At 41.6% G+C, this 26,106-nt stretch overlaps 1 protein-coding gene across 3 annotated transcripts in view; it reads left to right on the top strand.

Annotated features, from left to right (window-relative positions):
- The window catches only part of negr1 (neuronal growth regulator 1), a 403,241-nt gene that overhangs the window by 201,387 nt on the left and 175,748 nt on the right, over positions 1-26,106 (top strand). For all 3 annotated transcript variants that reach the window (XM_055862270.1, XM_055862271.1, XM_055862272.1), the window contains exon 4: positions 781-912. In XM_055862270.1, the coding sequence (XP_055718245.1) occupies positions 781-912 (132 nt within the window). The remainder of the gene's footprint in view (positions 1-780; positions 913-26,106) is intronic.

Here is a 26,106-nt window from a genome sequence, read left to right as displayed (position 1 = left end):
GGTTAGTATTGTGGAGTAACTACAATGTTGTTGATCCATCCTCAGTTTTCTCCTTTCACAGCCGTTAAACTCTGTAACTGTTTTAACCTTGGCCTCATGGTGCAATCCCTGGGTGGTTTCCTTCCTCTCCGGCAACTGAATTAGTAAGGACACATGTATATTTGTTGTGACTGGGTTTATTGATACACCATCCAAAGTGTAATTAATAACTTCACCATGCTCAAAGGGATATTCAATGTCTGCTTTTTTACGCTACTAATGCTGCCCTTCTTTGATAGCCATTGGAAAACCTCCCTGGTCTTCGTGGTTGAATATGTGCTTCATATTTACTGCTTGACTGAGGGACCCTATAGATAATTGTATGTGTGGGTTACAGATAGTCATTCAAAAATCATTATTGCCCAGCGAGTGAGTCCATGCAACTTAATATGTGAACTTAATATGTGACTTGTTAAGCACATTTTTACTCTTATTTAGGCTTTCAATAACAAAGAGCTTATTTATTGTTTTATTGATTTGTAAAAATGTATAAAACATGATTCCACTTTGACATTGTGGGGTATTGTGTGTAGATCAGTGACACAATATCTCAATTTAGTCCATTTTAAATTCAGGCTGTAACACAACAAAATGTATAAAAAGTAAAGGGGTGTGAATACTTTCTCAAGGAACTGTATATCATTGTACTAATTATTTGCCTGTATTTAGGGAGTTGATATTGAAGCACCTTGCATACTGTATCTTCCTGAATATGATTTTGTTTTCCCCTCTTATTTTTAGCCAGGAAGTATGACAGTGGAGAATATCTAAACATCACCGGTATCACGAGGGACCAAGCAGGGGACTATGAATGCAGTGCAATGAATGACATTGCCTCTCCTGACACCAAGACGGTGAAAGTCATAGTCAAATGTAAGTACATCTCTGTCCTTGCTACAATTTGGCTGCCAAAGCAGATTCTCATCTATATCAATGTGTACTGTTCATTGACAATGAGCCAGATCTCTTTATGAGCCATCTAGTCAGATCGGCTGAAGTTTGAATGAAAGTCTTGGTTTGAAGTTTCTCAATATTTAACAAGATAATTCCCTTTTTGTCTCGTTGCCGAGGTGATTAATTCACGTTAAGGAAAGGTCTGGCTGTTTTTAAGGGCTATTCCATTATGCAGGTAATGAGTCTTTCAAAAAGTGTGAAGAGACAGTAATGAGGACCCCAGAGCATTAATGAATGATACTGGCTTTAGTCATCATGGTCACATGGAAATCAGCACTCCTAAGTATGAGGTGGAAGGGTGCTTGAAAATTATTACTCTTCCCATACTCTTCTCTCTCGCTTTGAAGTCTTCCTCTCCATTGATGCCCTGTGCTGAATCACACCACTGCTATGACTAGTCACAAGTGTGTGAGGGAAATGGTGACGCCTAGTTTGTTTGATGCTAATCGGGTAGATTAAGGATTTGTCAGATTTCTGAGTCGATTAAGTTACTGTAATGATAATATATTCAGAAAAGTAATCAGTAATACAATACCCTAGACAGTCATGCTTTCTACCTTTAGTTCTCCTATAGTTGTCCAGACTTGCCATTATCGCCCCTTGTCTATGCTTACAGAAAGTTTGGCACATGTTTGTGTCCATGTTTGTTTTTTTAAATGGATGTCTTGCTATTATTTTGTACTTCAGAGGAATATTAGAGGCCAATTATTTACAGAGACATGGCTTTTAAGATATGAAAGATGCTTTGGCAACTGGAAATGTCTTAATGTCACTGAAGAGGAAATTCATAATGATTAATATGCTGTGCTATGGACACGTCCTACATCTACACTGGGATGGGGATTCGAATGGTCCTGAATACAAAGTGATATGTTTGGGGCAAATACAATACAACACACTACTCCATATTTTCAAGCATAGTGGTGGCAGTATCATGCTATGGGTATGCTTGTAATTGTTAAGGACTGGGGAGTTTTAAAGGATTAAACGGTAACTGAATGGCGCTAAGCACAGGCAACACCCTAGAAGAAAACCTGGTTCAGTCTGCTGTCCACCAGACACTGAGAGATGAATTCACCTTTCAGCAGGACAATAACCTAAAACACAAGGCCAAATCTACACTGGAGTTGCTTACCAAGAAGACTGTTCCTGAGTCACTGAGTTACAGTTTTGAATTAAATCGATTTGAAAATATTTGGCAAGACCTGGAAATGGTTGTCTAGCAATGATCAACAATCAATTTGACAGAGCTTGAAGAATTTGGAAAAGAATAATGGGCAAATGTTGCACAATCCAGGTGTGGAAAGCTCTTAGAGACTCACCCGGAAAGACTGTATTTGTTGCCAAAAGTGTTTCTACAAAGTATTGACTCAAGGATGTGAATACTTATGTAAATGAGATATTTAATTTGAACATTTCCCCCTGGTGGCACTGGTCCCACTAAGTTTTTCAGTTGGTGGCACCAGCCCATGATTTGGTTGCCTGGTTACTATAATTCATAGTGCTTTATTATAAAGTGTAATAGACTACTGAGATGCTATTCAATAAATAAGTTATTCATCATCGTTTCCTGTTGTGATTCTAAATATTTGAATGTGCAACCTAATCCAGTGATTGTCATGCATTTTGGGTTGACAATTATTGTTGTTATATTTAATGTGTTAAAATAGGGCTCCAGAATTTTCTGTATTTTTATTTCAATAGAGATGACTTTGCCTGCATCTTTATGTGCACTATTATCATAGGCTAATACTGTGTATCAAAACACATTAGCTAGATGGCCAAATCTAAATCTAATACCCAATGCTACGTAGTAGCCATGTAGCCACATGTACTTGTCGACCTAAGTATATGTACATGGGTGTGACTGGTGAAAGCTGCTGGGTGTGAATGTGATGTAGGGGAATGAAAATGGGAACGTAAGACAAGTTGCTGAGGTGAAAAACATGAGTGGGAGGAAACTCCACACGATTCTATATTTTACGCCATGATACCCATTGAGGGCGGTAACTGTAGATGACAAGGTAGCTTTATTCACATGAGGGGAATTTAGTGAAACAAGGTAGCTTTATTCACGCCGGGGGAATTTAGTAAAACACGGTAGCTTTATTCACATCGGGGGAATCTAACGGAGTCCTGTGCAACTCTATACGATTCAAGGTTGCTGTGTTCACATCAGTGGAACATAGCAGGAGTGAAACTTAGGTGGAATTCCATACAGTGGTTCCTCCTTTAAAAGTTGTGAGCTTGCGCCGCGGGACTTAGAGGTACCCAGCGCCACATTGCTCCAGAATACCACAAGGGGGAGTTAGAGCACTCATTATGCATTTGGGTCCCAAGGTTTTTATATGACCAAGCATATCGAGTGGTTCCAATGATGAATTTGACGCGAACCACCCGTCCCTGGGTGAAGATGGCTGGCTAAACATTACGGTGGAACCAAATGTAAGTAGTTATAACATCATAACGAGTCAAGAAAAAATGTACAATTGAGAGGAATATGTTAGTTAACTTCTTTGGGACTGGGGGGCAGTATTGAGTAGCTTTGATAATAAGGTGCCCAGAGTAAACTGCCTGCTACTCAGGCCCAAAAGCTAGAATATGCATATAATTAGTATATTTGGATAGAAAACACTCTGAAGTTTCTAAAACTGTTTGAATGATGTGTATAACAGAACTCATATGGCAGGCAAAAACCTGAGATAAAATCCAACCAGGAAGTGGAAAATCAGAGGTTTGTAGTTTTCAAGTCATTGCCTATCGAATATGCAGTGTCTATGGGGTCATATTGCACTTCCTAAGGCTTCCACTAGATGTCAACCGTCTTTAGAACCTTGTTTGAGGCTTCTACTGTGAAGGAGGAGAGAATGAGAGCTGTTTCAACCAGGTGTCTGGCAGAGTGCCATGAGCTCAGTTTCGCGTGCGCCTGTGAGAGTTAGCTGTGTTCCATTGCATTTCTAAAGACAAAGGAATTCTCCGGTTGAAAGATTATTGAAGATTTATAATGAAAACATCCTAAAGATTGATCCTATACATCGTTTGACATGTTTCTACAAACTGTAATATGAATTTTTGTCTGAACTTTCGCCTGGACTTGCCCCCGCCTCCTGACTTTGGATTTGTAAACTAAACGCGTGAACAAAAAGGAGGTATTTGGACATAAATGATGGACTTTATCGAACAAAACAAACATTTATTGTGGAACTGGGATTCCTGGGAGTCCATTCTGAGGAAGATCATCAAAGATAAGAGAATATTTATAATGCTATTTCTGACTTTTGTGACACCTCTTCTTCTTTGGAAAATGGCTGCAACTTTTTCTGTGATTTTTTTTTCTCCAAACATAATCGCAAGATGTGCTTTCGCTGTAAAGCGTTTTTGAAATCTGACACAGCAGTTGCATTAAGGAGAAGTTTTTCTATTTCCATGCATAACACTTGTAACTTTTATCAATGTTAATTATGAGTATTTCTGTAATTTGATGTGGCTCTCTGCACTTTCACCGGATGTTTGTTTGAGACAATGCATTTCTGACCATAACACACCCATTTCAAATGAGGTTCTTGACATAAAGATTAACTTTATCAAACAAAACACACATTTATTGTGTAACATGAAGTCCTGTGAGTGCCATCTGATGAAGATCATCAAAGGTTAGTGATTAATTTAATCGCTATTTCTGACTTTTGTGAGGGCTCTCCTTGGCTGGAAAATGGCTTTATGGTTTTCTGTGACTAGGTGCTGACCTAACATAATTGTTTGGTGTGCTTTCGCCGTAAAGCCTATTTGAAATCGGACACTATGGCTGGATTTACAAGAAGTTTATCTTTAAAATGGTGTAAAATACTTGTATGTTTGAGGAATTTGAATTATGGGATTTCTGTTGTTTTGAATTTGGCGCCCTGCAATTTCACTGGCTGTTGTCGAGGTGGGACCACATATCTCAGAGAAGTTATGTAGAGACAAACATTTGTGCATATTTTTTTGTCATAAAGTTAATTTACGAAAATCGATATTTAGCAAGTTAGCTGACTAGCTAACATTAGCCAGCTAGCTAGCTAGTGTTATGACAGGAAAATGTATTTATAATTTGTGTTGTTAGATGTTTTAGGGACTCCTGTGAAAACCAGCAAACCAGGCTGTCGTTTTGTGAAACAGTGGATGTAAATATTCTGGCTAGCTAAAGCATTTACTGCACATTTAATGTACAATTATTATAAGCTTGCCTTGAAATGCAGCTGAAGTAACATAGCTAGCTAACTATTTACTTGCTTATTGTCTAGTGGAGGATAAAAATAACGGTATGCCTATGGATGTGTAGCTAGCTACAGTATGTAGCCGATCTAACACGTTAGGATCTGAACTAATATTTATACCAATCTATGAACCTCAGCTATCATTGTTGTTGTATCAACTTCAAGTCTGAATGAAGCCCATGGATAGAGTGGAATATAATAACTTTATTATGCCGAGGATGCAAGTCCTATACACATGTACTGTAGTTATTAACACGCATGAGATTCCCACATTGTAGCCTTTACATTGAATTGTATTCACTGATCATGTACTCTTCCTTGGCAAATACATGTGCGTTTCAGGTATGAATATCTCAGACATTATTTTCAGTCAGATCAAACTCCATTATTTGAATGATACTGTGTCTGCATATATGTATTACAATTATACACTTCAACAGTGTTTACCACTCCTGCTCATCAATGATTACACATTGTAAGTATGCAATAGACTAGAAAAATGATTTAAGTAAAGGCTAATTTGTCATTCATATATACAGAAAAAATATGCATATCTAACTCCCTTCATCTGCATTAATCTGAGGACACAGGATAGTATTTCAATGAGATACTTAATTTCAACCAGTGGAGAATGTTAAACGCTTTATTGAAAGAAGTTCATTATCCAAATGTTATAAATACATAATACATGCATTATAATTGTAATGTTATATTATAAATACAAGTTCAATCTGCACTTCAATGCACATATGGTGGCGCATTATAAAACGAGGAAGAAAGATGAGGTGGGGAAAGAGGTGTAGAAGACAGAAAGGGAAAGAGGTAAGAACAGCGGCAGACAGCATATGATTAATGAATTACAGTGCTACCCTAATATTCTCTCAGTTCATCACAATTGCAGTGTCTCCTAACAAGCTTTGTGCCCCCAGTTGGCCCGAAGGCTATCTTAAGAGCTGGTGAGGTGGCGATGGCAGGACTGGCTTCCTCTCTCACATCAAAACATACCTGCAGACGAGAGACAGATGGATAGAGATAGAGCATGATTATGCCTTGTTTTTTTATTCTAACACGGTCAGTCGTCATAATCATCAGGAGGTGAAATGCAAAACTGACTTTGGATCATTACGACTACTGCATCTCTGTCTGTATTTCAATGTAAGTCATCTCTTTAATGATACTTCCTGCTGACCCAACCAAGTGACCTCTCACCCATGATCATGCTGTGCTCTCTGTCAGCCAATTCAGATGCGGGAGGGGTTCACCAAAACAGCTGATATAACCTAGAGAATTTATGGAGAAGGGGGAGAGGGATGAAGTGAAGAAGAGAGACTTATTGTGTGTGTGTGTGTGGTCTCACCTCGTGTCCGCACTAAGTGGCTACAGAGTACTTTATGCTGAAAAACAGACACATGAGGACAAACAATAGAAGATAATGTGAAGAGAAGATACTGTATGTGACGCAGACACCTATCAGAGTGTACCTGAAACATTTAAATATAGAGGGCTATGTGTCTCACCACTTGGTTATTGCCAGGCTAACCCCCAGGGAAATCATGACTTGGCAGCAACAGATAGAAACAGATATTCAAGTGAAAATGGCTGTGTTTATGTGGTGTAAATCTGAAAATTAGCAGCTGACATCTTAAGGGATTTTTAATTCATGAATGTGAGACAGGTTCCATGTACAACAAGACAGGCAGAGATGAAGAGAAAAAATAACACAGAACAGTTTAATTACCTCTGGTTATGGACACTTTTGCCAGCAATAAAGCTTCCACGGCCTGTTCCTCGGACTGTGAACATCTGGCAATATCAACATTTTTGACCCCTTGATCAGCTCGCTCTCTGAAAGTAAAGTAAATAGCTTATTTTTTGTAGATATGAAAACAATAACTGAGATATGACCGTTCAATCTAAAGCAGCAGATGTCATTTTCAGGATACGTCAATACAGCACAGAAAGCTTAACACCAGACTGGTATTGTTGTTGTTCATTAGGTGATGGGAAATTTGCAATGATATCTGCACCATCTACACGCTGCAAAGACTCCCTAACTCTTCGTGACAGACATATTGTGTTATTTCAGCCTTCTGTAAAAAAAAAAAGAAAAGCAAACCATTACACTGTCATGAAATATGATTATATATCGACTATGAAACAAATATGACATGGCCTGCTTATGAGTTGCCATGAAAGAAAGTTAGATTAGTTCAACTGAAAATGCAGAGAACAGGCGTTCGTAGCTAAATGCTTTTGGTTAGCTTGAGAATAATAATTGCATGATTTATCATTCTACAGTATGCATGAATGTAATATAGTACAATGTTATGAACCAACACTGAATTGTATGAGCTAAGTACTAGCTATGTAGAAGTTGGACAGAAGAACGCCCAGTGCAGCTTAACTGAGTGTAACGGCTTTCTTCCTGGGGTGAAGGAGAGGACCAAAATGCAGCGCGGCTAGTGTTCAACATGATTTAATAACGAAGAGACAATAACGTGAACACTAACAAAATACAAAATAACAAATGTGAAAACCGAGACAGTCCTATCTGGTGCAGAACACAAAGACAGAAGACAACCACCCACAATCCCCAACACAAAACAAGCCACCTATATATGATTCTCAATCAGGGACAACGATTGACAGCTGCCTCTGATTGAGAACCATATTAGGCTGAACACAGAAACAGACAAACTAGACACACAACATAGAATGCCCACCCAGCTCACGTCCTGACCAACACTAAACAAGCAAGACACACAAGAACTATGGTCAGGACGTGACACTGAGATGCCATCATCACACAGTCCTTCTTCGTAGGTGTCCACTATGACTTCCTTTGTGTCGAAAAAAAAGTTGCTTTCAGAACAATTATTTCTGACTGAAAATAAAATACGTTTTGCTCTCGACAAAACGACACAAATGTACCTCCATAGCATGTAACAATTTTCCTGTGAATAACCACACCTTCATACAAACGTGCTACTCTATGCAGAATTCTTGACGCACAACCGAAGATGCTGCCATATCCTGCCAGCACGCCCACAAGCGAGCCACTCAGGTGCAGAATGATGACGTGTGGAAGAGGGAAAGGAACGAGATGGGAACAACAACAATTTGTTGCAAGTTGGAGAGGGGAGCTAATAACTGAACAATAGACTATTCAACCTTTACTAAAGAATAGTCTAATAGCCGAGCTAGGTGTGAACCCCCCCCCCCCCCCCCCTTTCACAGACCAGATTTGCCCTAACGACCAAGGGGAAGCTTGCTACTCAATGTAATAAAGTAATGACTTTTCAAATAAGTTACCTAACACGTTATGTTGGCTGACAATTTGTAAGCTATGCTGTCCTTACGAACCAAATAGCATATCATTACAGCAGTATGTACCGGTATGTTAGCTAGCTACTTAACATTAGTAGTTATACATCAAACTTGTCAGTATATTAACTATAAGTTATCTAATTACCCAATGTTTATTGAATTGATTATGCCCGTCATTCTTAGCTTAGCTTAATGGTATCGTCGTTGTGCGTTCTCAATGGACATTCGGGTGCTTTCGCAAATTCGCTCTGGCTATCTACACCAATTTCAGAGCACTCTCGTCTGAGTGCACCAGAGCGCAGAATAATGAATTTACGAGCTCTCAACACCGATTGAATATGGCCGGTGACAGTAAACGTTGGCAAAAAAAGCGTAATTAAATTATTTCCAGCAGCACAGTCACCAACGCTCCGGTTATCACGAAAACTACCTAACCAGCTCTGCTAAGGCGAGTAAAATGGTCAGAGTGGTCTCATTTGTGTCTGGAAGTAGCGTTAGCTTTGGTGCTCGACTGCCGTTTTAAGGTCAGAACGCTCAAATCAACCCTACTCCTCGGCCCGAACGTTCAGTGTGCGCTCTGAGAGCGAAACAGTCTGAATTTACAAATTGACAATGCTCTGAATTTGAGTGTTACGTTGTACAGCGCCATATTTTCTGTTCCATCCTAATGGAAACACAGAGGCTTTTACATGTTTCATGGAATAGAAACACCATAATATTAATCAAATTAATTAAGCAAGTACCAGTCAAAAGTTTGGACACACCTACTCATTCCAGGATCACAACTATGAAATAACACCGGTCTCCCGCTTGCCCTGCTTTCACGATCGTCTTGAGGATATTGAGTGGACCAAGGCGCAGCGTGTGAAAAATACATGCTCTTTTTATTAGAGACGAGAGAAACACGAAACGAACACTATAACAAAACGAAACAAAACAACAAACGACCGTGAAGCTACAAACGTAAGTGCAATACAAACTACAAACGTTCTACATAGACAATTACCCACAAACACATAATGCCTATGGCTGCCTTAAATATGGCTCCCAATCAGAGACAAATGAAAGACAGCTGTCTCTGATTGAGAACCACTCAGGCAACCATAGACATACCTAGACACATTCACTATACACAACCCCATACACTAAACCCAACACCCCCTTTTCCATATAACCACCCAAGACGAGACAAAACACAAACATTCCCCATGTCACACCCTGACCTAACTAAAATAATAAAGAAAACAAAGAATACTAAGGGCAGGGCGTGACACCTGCATTCTGTAGTACAGACATGGCCTGCTCTCCCTTATGTAAGGAATTAGGCACTTTCCCATGTTTACTACAGTATGTATTGTCGACTACACAGTAGCCTAATAAACAAATAAACACACTTCGTTAATAAAATAATGATAAAATAATACTTTTTCAAATTGCAGATGTTTATTTAGTTATTTACATTTACATTTAAGTCATTTAGCAGACGCTCTTATCCAGAGCGACTTACAAATTGGTGCATTCACCTTATGATATCCAGTGGAACAACCACTTTACAATAGTGCATCTAACTCTTTTAAGGGGGGGGGGGGGGTTAAAAGGATTACTTTATCCTATCCTAGGTATTCCTTAAAGAGGTGGGGTTTCAGGTGTCTCCGGAAGGTGGTGATTGACTCCGCTGACCTGGCGTCGTGAGGGAGTTTGTTCCACCATTGGGGTGCCAGAGCAGCGAACAGTTTTGACTGGGCTGAGCGGGAACTGTACTTCCACAGAGGTAGGGAGGCGAGCAGGCCAGAGGTGGATGAACGCAGTGCCCTTGTTTGGGTGTAGGGCCTGATCAGAGCTTGAAGGTACGGAGGTGCCGTTCCCCTCACAGCTCCGTAGGCAAGCACCATGGTCTTGTAGCGGATGCGAGCTTCAACTGGAAGCCAGTGGAGAGAGCGGAGGAGCGGGGTGACGTGAGAGAACTTGGGAAAGTTGAACACCAGACGGGCTGCGGCGTTCTGGATGAGTTGTAGGGGTTTAATGGCACAGGCAGGGAGCCCAGCCAACAGCGAGTTGCAGTAATCCAGACGGGAGATGACAAGTGCCTGGATTAGGACCTGCGCCGCTTCCTGCGTGAGGCAGGGTCGTACTCTGCGAATGTTGTAGAGCATGATCCTACAGGAACGGGTCACCGCCTTGATGTTAGTTGAGAACGACAGGGTGTTGTCCAGGATCACGCCAAGGTTCTTAGCACTCTGGGAGGAGGACACAATGGAGTTGTCAACCGTGATGGCGAGATCATGGAACGGGCAGTCCTTCCCCGGGAGGAAGAGCAGCTCCGTCTTGCCGAGGTTCAGCTTGAGGTGGTGATCCGTCATCCACACTGATATGTCTGCCAGACATGCAGAGATGCGATTCACCACCTGGTTATCAGAGGGGGGAAAGGAGAAGATTAATTGTGTGTCGTCTGCATAGCAATGATAGGAGAGACCATGTGAGGATATGACAGAGCCAAGTGACTTGGTGTATAGCGAGAATAGGAGAGGGCCTAGAACAGAGCCCTGGGGGACACCAGTGGTGAGAGCACGTGGTGCGGAGACAGATTCTCGCCACGCCACCTGGTAGGAGCGACCTGTCAGGTAGGACGCAATTCAAGCGTGGGCCGCGCCGGAGATGCCCAGCTCGGAGAGGGTGGAGAGGAGGATCTGATGGTTCACAGTATCAAAGGCAGCCGATAGGTCTAGAAGGATGAGAGCAGAGGAGAGAGAGTTAGCTTTAGCAGTGCGGAGCGCCTCCGTGACACAGAGAAGAGCAGTCTCAGTTGAATGACTAGTCTTGAAACCTGACTGATTTGGATCAAGAAGGTCATTCTGAGAGAGATAGCAGGAGAGCTGGCCAAGGACGGCACGTTCAAGAGTTTTGGAGAGAAAAGAAAGAAGGGATACTGGTCTGTAGTTGTTGACATCGGAGGGATCGAGTGTAGGTTTTTTCAGAAGGGGTGCAACTCTCGCTCTCTTGAAGACGGAAGGGACGTAGCCAGCGGTCAAGGATGAGTTGATGAGCGAGATGAGGTAAGGGAGAAGGTCTCCGGAAATGGTCTGGAGAAGAGAGGAGGGGATAGGGTCAAGCGGGCAGGTTGTTGGGCGGCCGGCCGTCACAAGACGCGAGATTTCATCTGGAGAGAGAGGGGAGAAAGAGGTCAAAGCACAGGGTAGGGCAGTGTGAGCAGAACCAGCGGTGTCGTTTGACTTAGCAAACGAGGATCGGATGTCGTCGACCTTCTTTTCAAAATGGTTGACGAAGTCATCAGCAGAGAGGGAGGAGGGGGGAGGAGGATTCAGGAGGGAGGAGAAGGTGGCAAAGAGCTTCCTAGGGTTAGAGGCAGATGCTTGGAATTTAGAGTGGTAGAAATTGGCTTTAGCAGCAGAGACAGAAGAGGAGAATGTAGAGAGGAGGGAGTGAAAGGATGCCAGGTCCGCAGGGAGGCGAGTTTTCCTCCATTTCCGCTCGGCTGCCCGGAGCCCTGTTCTGTGAGCTCGCAATGAGTCGTCGAGCCACGGAGCAGGAGGGGAGGACCGAGCCGGCCTGGAGGATAGGGGACATAGAGAGTCAAAGGATGCAGAAAGGGAGGAGAGGAGGGTTGAGGAGGCAGAATCAGGAGATAGGTTGGAGAAGGTTTGAGCAGAGGGAAGAGATGATAGGATGGAAGAGGAGAGAGTAGCGGGGGAGAGAGAGCGAAGGTTGGGACGGCGCGATACCATCCGAGTAGGGGCAGTGTGGGAAGTGTTGGATGAGAGCGAGAGGGAAAAGGATACAAGTTAGTGGTCGGAGACTTGGAGGGGAGTTGCAATGAGATTAGTGGAAGAACAGCATCTAGTAAAGATGAGGTCAAGCGTATTGCCTGCCTTGTGAGTAGGGGGGGGGAGGTGAGAGGGTGAGGTCAAAAGAGGAGAGGAGTGGAAAGAAGGAGGCAGAGAGGAATGAGTCAAAGGTAGACATGGGGAGGTTAAAGTCACCCAGAACTGTGAGAGGTGAGCCATCCTCAGGAAAGGAACTTATCAGGGCGTCAAGCTCATTGATGAACTCTCCAAGGGAACCTGGAGGGCGATAAATGATAAGGATGTTAAGCTTGAAAGGGCTGGTAACTGTGACAGCATGGAATTCAAAGGAGGCGATAGACAGATGGGTCAGGGGAGAAAGAGAGAATGTCCACTTGGGAGAGATGAGGATCCCAGTGCCACCACCCCGCTGACCAGAAGCTCTCGGGGTGTGCGAGAACACGTGGGCAGACGAGGAGAGAGCAGTAGGAGTAGCAGTGTTATCAGTGGTAATCCATGTTTCCGTCAGTGCCAAGAAGTCGAGGGACTGGAGGGAAGCATAGGCTGAGATGAACTCTGCCTTGTTGGCCGCAGATCGGCAGTTCCAGAGGCTGCCTGAGACCTGTAACTCCACGTGGGTCGTGCGCGCTGGGACCACCAGGTTAGAGTAGCAGCGGCCACGCGGTGTGAAGCGTTTGTATGGTCTGTGCAGAGAGGAGAGAACAGGGATAGACAGACACATAGTTGACAGGCTACAGAAGAGGCTACGCTAATGCAAAGGAGATTGGAATGACAAGTGGACTACACGTCTCGAATGTTCAGAAAGTTAAGCTTACGTTGCAAAAAATCTTATTGACTAAAATGATATAGTACTGCTGGCTGGTGAAATAGGCTAGCTAGCAGTGGCTGCGTTGTTGACTTTGTTTGAAAGTGTAGCTGGCTAGGTAACCTCTAACTGGCTAGGTAACCTCGACAATTACTCTAGACTACACAATTATCTTGGATACAAAGACGGCTATGTAGCCAGCTAAGATCAAACAAATCAAACTGTTGTACTGTAATGAAATGAAATGTTATACTACCTGTGGAGCAAAGCGGAATGCAACTACTCGCTCCAACCCGGAAGTGCGTATCGTAGAGGGAGAGGCAATAGAAGTGTTGTTACTTGTATTATTGTCTTTTGTGTCTTTAGAGGACTGCTTCACCTTAATGTCCCTTTTCCCCCCTTTCCCTTTTCTTCTGTCCTTATTTTGTCCCACTTTGTCCCTTCTTTGTCCCTTCTTCTCTTCTGCCAACTAGACACTCCTTGTTAGCTAGCTAGCTTCTTCCAGGAATGTCCCTAGCAACTGCCTAGCAACAGGTAAACAACTTAGCTAGCTAAGAAACGATATAATTTTATGAAAAAATTGTTACTTTTTCAAAATCCTTTCTTCTTTGTTTGCTGCTTGTTTGGTCTCCTATTCAGTTTGCAGTTTTCTTTTGATTTTTTTCGATGTACTTTACTCTAAAAAAACATTTAAATTTCAATATTTGTAGGAGCTCATCTTTTCAGCTGCTGCTGCTTAATTTGGAACTCCGGAACAAAGATAGTTAGTTATGTTATGTTATAGTTATGGATCCATAACGAATTACTATGCGAATGAATATCACTGATTTATAGAAATATTGGCCCAAAGTTGTCTAATGAAGGCAAACAATTTAGAATCCTCCAATCCTGTAGCCTACTCCCTACTGTCACGTTGTCCAGCACCATATTTTCCATTCCATCCTAACGGATACCCTGAGGGTTTCGTTTTTAATTTTTCTCTAAATAGAAACACAAAATAATCATATTAATTAAGCCAAATGTCTTAAAATCAATCGCATATACTATGTTATTACAAAAAAAATGTTTTCAATTCTCTGGTAATGCCAATACAGAATAGTATCAAATGCTTCTCAAAGATGCCCTCTGGTGGTCAAACTAGCAATAACTTGCAGTAACAGAAAAAATGGCTGAAAATATAATGACGTGCCACAGAATTCGGCGGTAGCACGCAAGGTGTTCCGCAGTATGACACAACTGTATGACACAAGGAGGAACCACTGTACCATTCAAGGTTGCTGTGTTCACGTCATGGGAACATAGCAGGGGGGAAACTTAGGTGCAACTCCATACAATATGATATGTGGCTCTGTTCCCGCTAGGGAGCAAGAGTTAACGACTTCTGTGAAATTCCTCATGATTATTGCATTTCCATGTGTTGCACTTGCATTCAGTAGCATCTATTAATTACACGATCATGCATAGTATTGACGTCAAACGGAAGAAGCAAGGACACAGATGGTTCCTGATGTTGTGAGATTCTCTCTGGTGTTTTCAGAACAACTGGTACTGTGAAATTAAGATATCATGAGTCAAGGATGTTGGGAGATAAGGATAATATCAGGACATACTTAGTCAAAACAATTTTAACAGTAGAGCAAAGTATCTGTAATACGTGCGCGTTGGTGGCAGGGAAGTCAGGCGCAGGAGAACGAACTTGGTAAAAACGGAGTTGTTTAATAAATTCTGATAAAACTCCAAAAAACTAAATGTACAAAATAATTAAAGGGGGTTCAAAACCCGTCACACACCAACATAATACATGCACATCACATACAATCAAACTATCTCTGACAAGGACATGAGGGGAAAACAGAGGGTTAAATATACAACATGGAATTGATGGGATTGGAACCAGGTGTGAAGGAAGACAAGACAAAACCAATGGAAAATGAAAAATGAATCAGTGATGGCTAGAAGGCCAGTGACGTCGACCGCCGAACACCGCCCGAACAAGGAGAGGGACCGACTTCAGCGGAAGTCGTGACAGTATCGAAATAAAGGGGAAAATGAATGGCTGCAGTATTGCCGTTATAATGAGTACATGACGCATAGAATGCTAAGGCATAAATGTATGAAAGTGTGTATTCAAATTTTAAATATATGTAGTTATTTCCTTGTGCTGTACTATTAACCCTATCAGTACTGAGATCCCAGCAATATTCAGCTTTTAATTTATCTTACTTTCTTTAATCTGCAGGTCCAGCCCTTATATTTAGCCTCACAATGACGTGTTTTACCATTTTCTTTTCAGGATAACTAGGGCTACAACTAGAACGCAAAACAAATTGACATAAACAGTTGTATTCATGAGTTTTATTGACAAATGAGGTTCACCAAAGCAAAAAGAAAATGCTCCAAATTCATGAATTTGAATGCTATAATTACAAATTGTTTGAAATTGTTTGTTCACTGGAAAATTAATAAACAACTCGTCAGTGACATCTGTGTGTGTAGTTTGGAGGTTGTGACAGCAACTATGGGAGCTTATTACAACACTATTTCCAGGGATTTCCTATGATATTCTATGTAGAAGAACCCCTTACCTTCTAACGACTCTTGTGTAGCTTGTAAGCATCATAGAGCAAAACATGTGCGTATTCGTGAGAGCCTCAGATTTTCATAGATAGCTTTTAATAGTTTGTAGCTCAAACCATTCGGACTCTAAAAACATTTTGTATAAATGACCCAGGATCTGCACTTGACTTCCAAACACCGCTCTAGGTCAGCCCCCATTAATCACACAGACTATTGGCTGGTATCTACGGATGTAGAATGCAGAACACAGGAAGTGTCTCCATAAGTGCTTTGTAGATGAACAGAAGAATATGCTGCTCTCTCCTTACATACAAAGATGCCCAACCGATACAGAATTACAAAACACAAAGGTGAGTTTAACCATCACCATTAATAAACCAAAGGGCACAATGGAAAAGAGCATCTAGTGGTTTATGTGTAGATGCTGCTGCATGCATATACTAGATAATATCTCCATAATATAAAATAAACATCATAGAGCGAAACATGTGGCCTGGATAATTTCCTTCCTATTAACAAAAGTCATACATGTTTGTTTCTGTAAAAGAAACCAACCATGAACTTCTTCACCAGCTCAGTGACTTTTTTTCATCAAGCCAGATACCAAGATATTTGTAGAAATTAACTTGTCATTAAAAATGCATTTCAATATGGGTTATGGGATGTAGAAAAAAGCATGCATTTTGTTTGCATTTAGTGCTAGCTTTAGATCAAATAGTGACCTCTGCAGTACTTGAAAATGAGACAACAAATGTGAAAAGGCTTGGCCAACCGATGGAGCAGTGGAATACAACACTGTATCATCTGCATATAAATGAATGTCTTTTTTAACAGCATTAACAATATTATTTGAATAGATTGTAAACAGTAGTAGGCCGAATATTGAACCTTGGGGCACCCCTTTATGTAACTTAGGGAAATTTGATTTGACCCCTTCGACCTTGATGGCCTGAGTTCTGTCATTGAGATAATTCTGAAACCATCGGCAGGCATCAGTACCCAACCCTATAGAGGACAGCTTGTTCAACAGAATAACATGGTATACAGTATAAATAGCTTAGGACAAGTCTACAAACATGGCAGCACTTTCTATCATTTAAGCCATTTGTAATATAATTTACAACAAGCATGGTAGCCGTAGTGGTGCTAGGTTTAGGTCTGAATACGGATTGATTAACATTTACAGATAGAAAATAACGTAGTGGTTTGTTGACCAATGATTCTATAAAATATAAACACAACATATAAAGTGTTGGTCCCATGTTTCATGAGCTGAAATAAAAGATCCCCGAAATTTTCCATACACACAAAAGCTTATTTCTCCTTTGTTATAATAATCTGTCCAAGAAGCTGATTAAACAGCATGATCATTACATAGGTGCACCTTGTGCTGAGGACAATAAAAGCCCACTCTAAAATGTGCAGTTTTGTCACACAACACAATGCCACAGACGTCTCGAGTTTTGAGGGAGAGTACAATTGGCATATAATTGGCATGATGACGTGATGATGGCCTCCCGGGTGGCGCAGTGGTCTAGGGCACTGCATCGCAGTGCTAGCTGCGCCACCAGAGTCTCTGGGTTCGCGCCCAGGCTGGGCTGGGTTCGCGCCCAGGCTCTGTCGCAACCGGGAGGTCCGTGGGGCGACGCACAATTGGCATAGCGTCGTCCGGGTTAGGGAGAGTTTGGCCGGTAGGGATATCCTTGTCTCAGTATGTAAAATGTAATAAAATGTATGCACTCTACTGTAAGTCGCTCTGGATAAGAGCGTCTGCTAAATGACTAAAATGTAAAATGTAAATGACTGCAGGAATGTCCTCAAAGCTGTTGCCAGAGTATTTCATGTTAATTTATTTACCGTAAGCTGCCTCCAACGTCATTTTAGAGGATTTAGCAGTATGTCCAACCGGCAGGCCACATGTAACCACGCCAATCCCAGGACCTCCACATCTGGCGAGCGGTTTGCTGATGTCAACAGTGTGAACAGAGTGCCCCATGGTAGCGGTAGGGTTATGATAAGGGCAGGCATAAGCTACAGGCAATGAACACAATTGCATTTTATCGATGGCAATTTGAATGCACAGAGATACCGTAACAAGATCCTGAGGCCCATTGTGCCATTAGTCTGCCGCTATCACCTAATTTTTCAGCTGGATAATGCACGGCCCCATGCTGCAAGGATCTCTACACAGTTCCTGTAAGCTGAAAATGTCCCAGTTCTTCCATGGCCTGCATATACACCAGACATGTCACTCATTGAGCATGTTTGGGATGCTCTGGATCGACGTGAACGACAGCGTGTTCCAGTTCCCGCCAATATCCAGCAATTTCGCACAGCCATTGAAGTGGAGTGGGACAACATTCCACAGACCACAATCAACAGCGTGAACAACTCTATGCGAAGGAGATGTGTCGCTAAGTATGAGGCAAATGGTGGTCACACCAGATACTGACTGGTTTTCTGATCCACGCCCCTAACTTTTTTAAAGATATCTGTGATCTCTAGATGCATATCTGTACTCCCAGTCATGTGAAATCCATAGATTAGGGGCGTCATGAATATATGAACTGTAACTCAGTAAAATCTTTGAAATTGTTTTATGTTGCGTTTATATTTTTGTTCATTGTAGTATTTTCACAAGACAAGAAAGCCTGGAAATTGGTCGATAAGTATCAAGATTGCTACTATCCCCGCCCTTATGGAGCTGTTTTCCACACTTTTGGAATATTTCCTGATACAAAAGTTCAATAAAAAATGTGTGTTACTGAGCCAGCAATGAGGGGCACTGCATCTTTAAGCAAAGACAGGTCCAAATTGTCAGCCCTTAATGACTTCTTGGTGTCAATAGCTAATACAGCAGAAAGAACTTCTGTTTCTGTGAGTTGCCAAAGTAAAAACCCTGACTACCATTTCCCAAGTCACGTGAGGTTGACTGATCATCCATCGAGGCAACTGGATGCTGTATGTGGGAAGAACAGTCAACTGACTGGCCAACACCAGTATGACCACCATTTCTTTCAAATAGGAAACGAGCTGAGGTAAAATGCTGATTTTAAAAGCATCACAAATCTGAACTTTTTCAGTATTGATGCAGGAGTATAAAACAATTTGATTAGGCAGGGAAGTAGAGGAATTACCCTGCTTCAGTGAATTAACGTTTTTCCAGAATTTAGAGGGATCACTGAATCGTCTGTCTTAGCGCTAAGGAAGTAGTTTGATTTGTCCTGTTTCACCGAGGCAGTGCACCTATTGGTAAATTGCCTACATAGCTGTCAATCAGCTAACTAGCCAGTTTGTCTAGCCTTGGCCCAGGCTTGATTACTTATCAAGAGCAGGTCTGAGAGTACAGGAGAGTACCATGGGTTAGTTCGGTTATTGACTCTGAGTCGCTTGAAAGGGCCATGTTTATCAGCCAGGTATAAATGGATGAGAAATATTTAAGTGCCAAAACAGGGTCTTATATGCAGCTAGTAGAAAAAAACTCTGAATAATATACATCAAGGAACACCTAGGGTGAGAATTTGTTTTTATTTATCTTCACAATTATATGAGGGTCAGAGTTTTTCAATTTGGTATTTCTAATGCAAGCAATAGGGCAGTGGTCGCTGATATCATTTGCAAAAACACCACTAGCCAAATACTTATGGGGATGGTTAGTCAGGATAAGGTCAATCAATGAGGAGTTTGCTAGGTTTTTTACATTCATCCGAGTGGGTTTCATTATCAGCAGAGTCAAGTTGAACTCAAGAAGATATTCTTAAACTGATCTGATGCATGTGTAAGCCAATCAAGATGTAATGGGGATCCTAATCAAATCCCGAAATATGAAATAGTAATATTAATCTAACAGCTAATGTATTGTCCCAAAAAAACATTCCAGTTGTGGCCTACCACCCAACGAGGCCTATGCAGTAGCACTGGCCAATGCGCAATTTGCACGCTCCGTATCGCAAAGCCATATCAAATATCTAGGTTGTAAAATATTAGTTGCAATTGAGTTCAAAAATTGAGAGTTGAGAAAAAACTATTAAACCTACAGAAAGCGGAGGATCTCCTCTCTTGTAACAACAGGAAAGTTGTGTCTTCTCCACAATTGGATTTTGAAATGTTATACAATCAGAACACTTTTCTGTCAGAACATTTTTTTCTCCAGGAAAAGAGAGAGTGTCTCACTCAACACAGCAGCAGGCCCCAGCGAAACTGGCAAAGGGGCAGGCAGACACTTTTATTATCATGAGCATAATGTACTTCACTGTTTGACCAAATCATGTTTTTAGCCTCCTAAAAAAATAGGACGTTTTGAGTGAGTTGACCATATAGAATGACCAGCACGCACTGATACAACCAATTCAAAATGTAACTTGCACAACCAAGTCAAAGGGTCAGAAAATGTGACTAAATGGTCTGGAGCCATGGATGGGTCTTCTGTTTTGACTCTCTTCTAATAATGAGTGAATAATTACTGTATGAGAATTGTTTTTACAAGTGACCTACAGTATAATAGGCTAGGTGGCAGGTCTCAAAGAGCTGCAGTTTAAGCTGTGTGTAATTTATTCTGTTTATCCACTGCCTGAAAATCCACTTCCATCCCCTCCGGAATGAGAATGGCGCCATAGGGGATGGCTGCCGTTTTATGGGCTCCTAAACAATTGTGCTTTCCCAGTGACACGAGCCAACCAAACAAGCTAAAATATTTCTATGTACGCTTTGAGACAAGCAACTCTGAAGCATGAATTAGAGCACCAGCTGTTCCGGATGACTGTGATCACGCTCCCCGTAGCCAATGTGAGTAAGACCTTTAGAAATTTTTCTTAACTGCATTGTTGGTTAAGGGCTTGTAAGCAAGCATTCCATGGCCAGGTCTACACCTGTTATATTCGGCGCATGTGAAAATGGATTACTAGCAGGGGGTTACGGTAGGGTTAAGGTTAAGTTTAGGAATGATAGGGTGTGGCTAAGGTAAGGTTAGAAATCAAAAACATGCCAAAAGAAAACAGCTGGTTTTGAACTGCTGCCGCAGATTACATACTGTAAATCCTGTGTGTTATGCCTTCTGCCACCTTCACCTTCCAACCTGCTCGCCAATTCCTGTTATGACTCTTGCTGCCTTTCCACTCACCAACAATGTGTTCAAACACATGCACTGATCCTCCCATACAATTGCTCAACTGTAAATGACTGGGCTGGGAATGGAAACCATAGGAATTTAGTTGCTAATGACTTGTTGCGTGCCCCTTTTCGTCTTCCATGTCATTAGTACTGCAGGTCTATGTAATCATAACCAGGCTGCTGGGTTTGCATATGTCAGAGGGCTCTTGAAGATAACACAATTTTGCATTTAAGCGTGTGCACGTATGTGTCTGAATCATATATTTGTGTGTGTGAATGCCCATACTGGGTGGATTGTGACCAATAGACTCATTTGCAAAAGATAAGGCCTCAATGAATGGATTGAAGTTTCATTGGATCCGCAGATACCACAGCAGGCTGAGGGGAGGGCCAACTGGTGGGCACTCCTCGCTGCCTTTCAACGACTCTGGCTTAACTCAGCCTCTGTGGGACAAGAGATGAGTTTGGGCCCAATCCATCCTTCAAGCCACACTCACACATCCCTGTATAATCATAGAGCAGACTCTGTCACTGGCGAATTCAGGAGAGGACAGACATGCCACATTTGGAATTAGAATAAAGCTATTACCCCTGTCAACATCTCTGGGAAGAAAGGATGATACAATTATGACAAGAAAGCAAGACTGCGAGAGCAATTTAATCTGCTGACATGCATTTGCTTGTTAAATAAAGGTTATTCTCATTTGCCAATGGGCACAATTGTGGCTGAAGGAGTGACTCAACCTCATAAGAGTCCCGAAGGGACTTCTGCGAGGTTATCATTTTGATTGTGTCACAGCCACAGAAATGTGGAATTTTCAAGACTTTCAGTAAAGTACTTTCAGTTTTGTTCACACTATTTTGACAGCCAATTGACCACAGTCATACCCATGTCATAATGTCATAACAGCTGACATAACTTCTCATAACACTGTCGTGTCACATATATTTAGACCTGTCGTATTGTTTTATGGCTGGTTATGACACCTACATAAAAGTGTCAAAACCCACAAAATCTACCACACAAGGCAAAACATTCCATTGTATCGTAGCCTACTTGTCACCAGTATGTTTATGTTATATAACATTTTCTGAAATTGACCATATTAAACTATCATTGTAATTGTGCACACATTGATGTCAGACATGCACCTACCCCAATGCTCTGTTGCTGATGACTGGGATGAATGCAGGAGCAGATTTCAGGAGCAGGACAAGACACCCTCTTTTTTTTACTGATGACTGACATAAGAGCATGTACATGAAAGGGCCATCTGGCTTATATGATTATGACGGACATAATGCTTCTTAAAAGTGTCATAAAGTGTATTTTCTTAGCCCAAGTAAAGTGACACGGGAGGCTGGTGTCATAACCAGCCATAAAATAACACTGTATATGTCACAACAGGTGTAAATGTGTGTCATGACAGTGTTATGGCCATGTTAAGACAGGTTATGACAAGTTATGTCAGCTGTTATGACATGGTTATGACCGTGGCATAACGTGTTATGACACCCGGTGTCAAGTAAAATGTCAAGTAAAATGTCACGGTAATCATAATACCTACAGGAAGGATACATTTTCTTTTCTAGAAGTTTTCTAGAAGTGTATATCACTAGTATTACTATTGTATTTCAGCTTGGAATTATCCCACTGTTTTGCTTTAATTTGTTAACTATAATACAGATGAAGTGAATGACACTGACATTTCAAGGGTAAGCAGTATAATTAAATACATGCCCAAATAATCTCATTCCCCTTTAAAAAATAATTACAGCTTTTAGGTAAGAGCATAGTTGACCTCCGGGCTAATTGCAGATTAGGGTCGCTAATTAAAATAAGCAAACCAAAGTAATGAAAACAAAATGAAGCTCCGGCATGTTTGGAGTTTTAATGTTTTGTGTGCCATTTGGCGTAACATTATCTAATGTGTAAAAGGCTGGCACTTCAGATTTTATAGGTGTTTGGATAAAAATGGCTGAATCCACAATAACCAATGTTGAATCCGCAATAACCAAATCTGACTAAAAACTTAAATGCAGAACGTGTTTTCTAGACCTGTGTTGAGGGGAGATTTTGAATCAAATAAAATGATTGTACCAAAAGTATAACGTTAAATCGCCGCTTTTTTTAAAATAGTGAGTAAATCAAGAACGGTATCTCAATGAAGGCTGTATTAATTATCTTATGAATTGCTAACTCTGCATGAGTTAATGCAAGTACATGCCCTCCAATAATTTACCAAGCAGACCTCAATTCTGACAGCCATTGAGAAGGTCATCATTATATCAGATTGCCTGAAAAGCCCCACTTGGCTAAATTATATTTCTGCAATGATTGGACGTGATGAAAAGTGATCTCTGACCCACTTTTCAAATTTACATATTCATATTCGCTGCCGGTGTGGGTGTGATTGGCTGAAATCTCTGAGCACAGATTGATTCAAAGCCATAAAGATCACGTCTAACTTCGACGCACAGAGAGATAAATAGGCAGGAAAGAGCCATGGAAATGCCTCTGCCCGGGAAAAAATGCAATTGAGTCATTAATTAAGGAATGGCCCTCATTGTTGCAGCATGAATTAAGAGCTTTTATCTGAAGTTGAAACTGAAGCCTATAAACAGGTACAATACCCACATTGCTCATGTTTTACTGTTTCACGTATTGTGATGAGATTTACTTGACTAACCCTCTGTAAAACTGCACATTGAGACACTTCTTCGAGCTGTCAGTGCATTGCTGCTCCTTGAATCTCACATTCCAAATGATTTCATATTGATTCCCAAAAGGTGTGCATACACCAATAAACTAATACCACCTACTTGTTTTGCTTTGACAGTTGCTTAAAACTTTGTACTACATTTCAAAAGTACACACACACACACACACACACACACACACACACAGACTGAGTGACATGTCTCGGAGCACTGTTTGTCTTTCATGAACTCAACATGTCTACCAACGCTCTAACCACTGGCAGTTTCCAAATGCACCAGATGTTTTGTTTTACCTTCCATCCATGCAAGATTCAAATGCCGCCACATCATGGGAAATAAATATATGAAAGAAGACAGATTGTGATGTCATGTTGCCAGTGCAGATGCTTATAATGTTGGTGGAGAACCAATGTGTTTTGGGTATTTTAATTACTAAAATGTTGTTAATTCTCTTTTAAACTTCTAGTTGCCCCACATTATGAAATCAATGCGCGGATTATGTAATAGCCAAATGGCCAAGCAAATTATGGCAAACCAATCACCCTCAACACCCTCTTGGAACTGTGACTGTCTTGCCTTTCAAATCCACATTCACAATCTGTCCTTAAAAGGTCAACCATACAGCTTAACCCACATGGAAAGTATATTTGTACAGTAATCACTGTGAGGTGCACATGTCATCAAGACAGACAAGTTGCCCAAAAGGTAGGGGGCAACTTCATATTAGAAAAAAGAAACATTTTGAGTTTTGAAAGCACTGTTAGCCAACATAACTCAAGGTTACTTTCATAAACCTGGTTCTCTGATAATATGATGAAAATGTTTCACAATGGGATTTGCGATAGGCAGATCACTACGGGCTGAACCAATCACACAAGACAGACAGGTCCCTCTTTAGAAACTGGTTATGAAATGCAGTGAAACATCTCACTCATAGTAACCTCGAGTTCTCTTTCAAATACTCAATGTATCAAAATGGGATATGGCCAACTCCCGTATCGCAGACATGCTCTTCTGAAGCCAGGGTAGTCCCAACAGTATCATCCGTCAGAGGCTCTGACACTGAGAACAGTAGGCACCAACGAAAGTGAAGTGACACACAGTCGGTAAAACCTCAAATGTATGAGGCCCAACATGCCGCATTACAAATATCTTGTAAACAGAGTTCTTTGAACAGTGCCAAAGAGGTAGCCTAGTGGAATGAGCCCTCAGCCCCTCCGGGGACTGTAAACCCTTTGTCACGCCTTAGAGATCATTTTTATGTCTCTATTTTGGTTTTGTCAGGGCGTCAATTGGGGTAGGCATTCTATGTTTTGTGTTCTATGTTTTTTATTTCTGTGTGTTTGGCCGGATGTGGTTCTCAATCAGAGGTAGCTGTCTATCGTTGTCTCTGATTGAGAACCATACTTAGGTAGCCTTCTCCCACCTGTGTTTTGTGGGTAGTTGTTTTCTGTTTTGTGTTTCTGCACCTGACAGAACTGTTTCGGTTTCGTTTGATATCTTTGTTGTTTTTTGTTAATCAGTGTTCAGTTCTATGAATAAATCATGAACTCTTGCCACGCTGCGCTTTGGTCCACTTTTTCTTCAGACGGCCGTTACACCCTTGCTATTATAAGGTAATATAATAGCCTCCACTATCCAATGGGATAGTCCTTGCAAAGGGGGCGCCCGAGAAATGAAGAGTTGGTCGCACTTGCGTAATGCTCTCGTTCTATCCAAGTAAATGTGCAAAGCGCGTACTGGACCCAAACTTTTCCGTAGAAGTGAAGGGCACGGTTGGAAAGCCACAAGCTCATAAGGTGAGACAATTATACTTATCGCTGACCTTATGCATATTGGCGGGTTAGGTAACAAAGTTACCTTGGATAACCCGGGGAAAACTGTAGGCACGAATGTCAGAGACCTGGCCGGTTGGTGCCAGAATAACAACCCATCACTCACCGTAACCAAGAATAAGGGATGATTGTGGACTACAGGAAAAGGAGGACCGAGCACGCCCCCATTCTCATCGACGAGGCTGTAGTGGAGCAGGTTGACAGCTTCAATTTCCTTGGTGTCCACATCAACAACAAACTAGAATGGTCCAAACACACCAAGATGGTCGTGAAGAGGGCACGACAAAGCCTATTCCCCCTCAGGAAACGAAAAAGATTTGGCATGGGTACTGAGATCCTCAAAAAGGTTCTACAGCTACAACATTGAGAGCATCCTGACTGGTTGCATCACTGCCTGGTACGGCAATTGCTCGGCCTCTGACCAAAAGGCACTACAGATGGTAGAGGTACGGCTCAGTACATCACTGGGGCTAAGCTGCCTGTCATCCAAATCAAATCAAATGTATTTATAAAGCCCTTCTTACATCAGCTGATATCTCAAAGTGCTGTAGAGAAACCCAGCCTAAAACCTCAAACAGCAAGCAATGCAGGTGTAGAAGCACGGTGGCTAGGAAAAACTCCCTAGAAAGGCCAAAACCTAGGAAGAAACCTAGAGAGGAACC

Source organism: Salvelinus fontinalis, chromosome 14, assembly GCF_029448725.1.
Source record: "Salvelinus fontinalis isolate EN_2023a chromosome 14, ASM2944872v1, whole genome shotgun sequence".
NCBI lineage: Eukaryota > Metazoa > Chordata > Actinopteri > Salmoniformes > Salmonidae > Salvelinus > Salvelinus fontinalis.
This window is presented reverse-complemented; position numbering and strand designations above follow the sequence as displayed.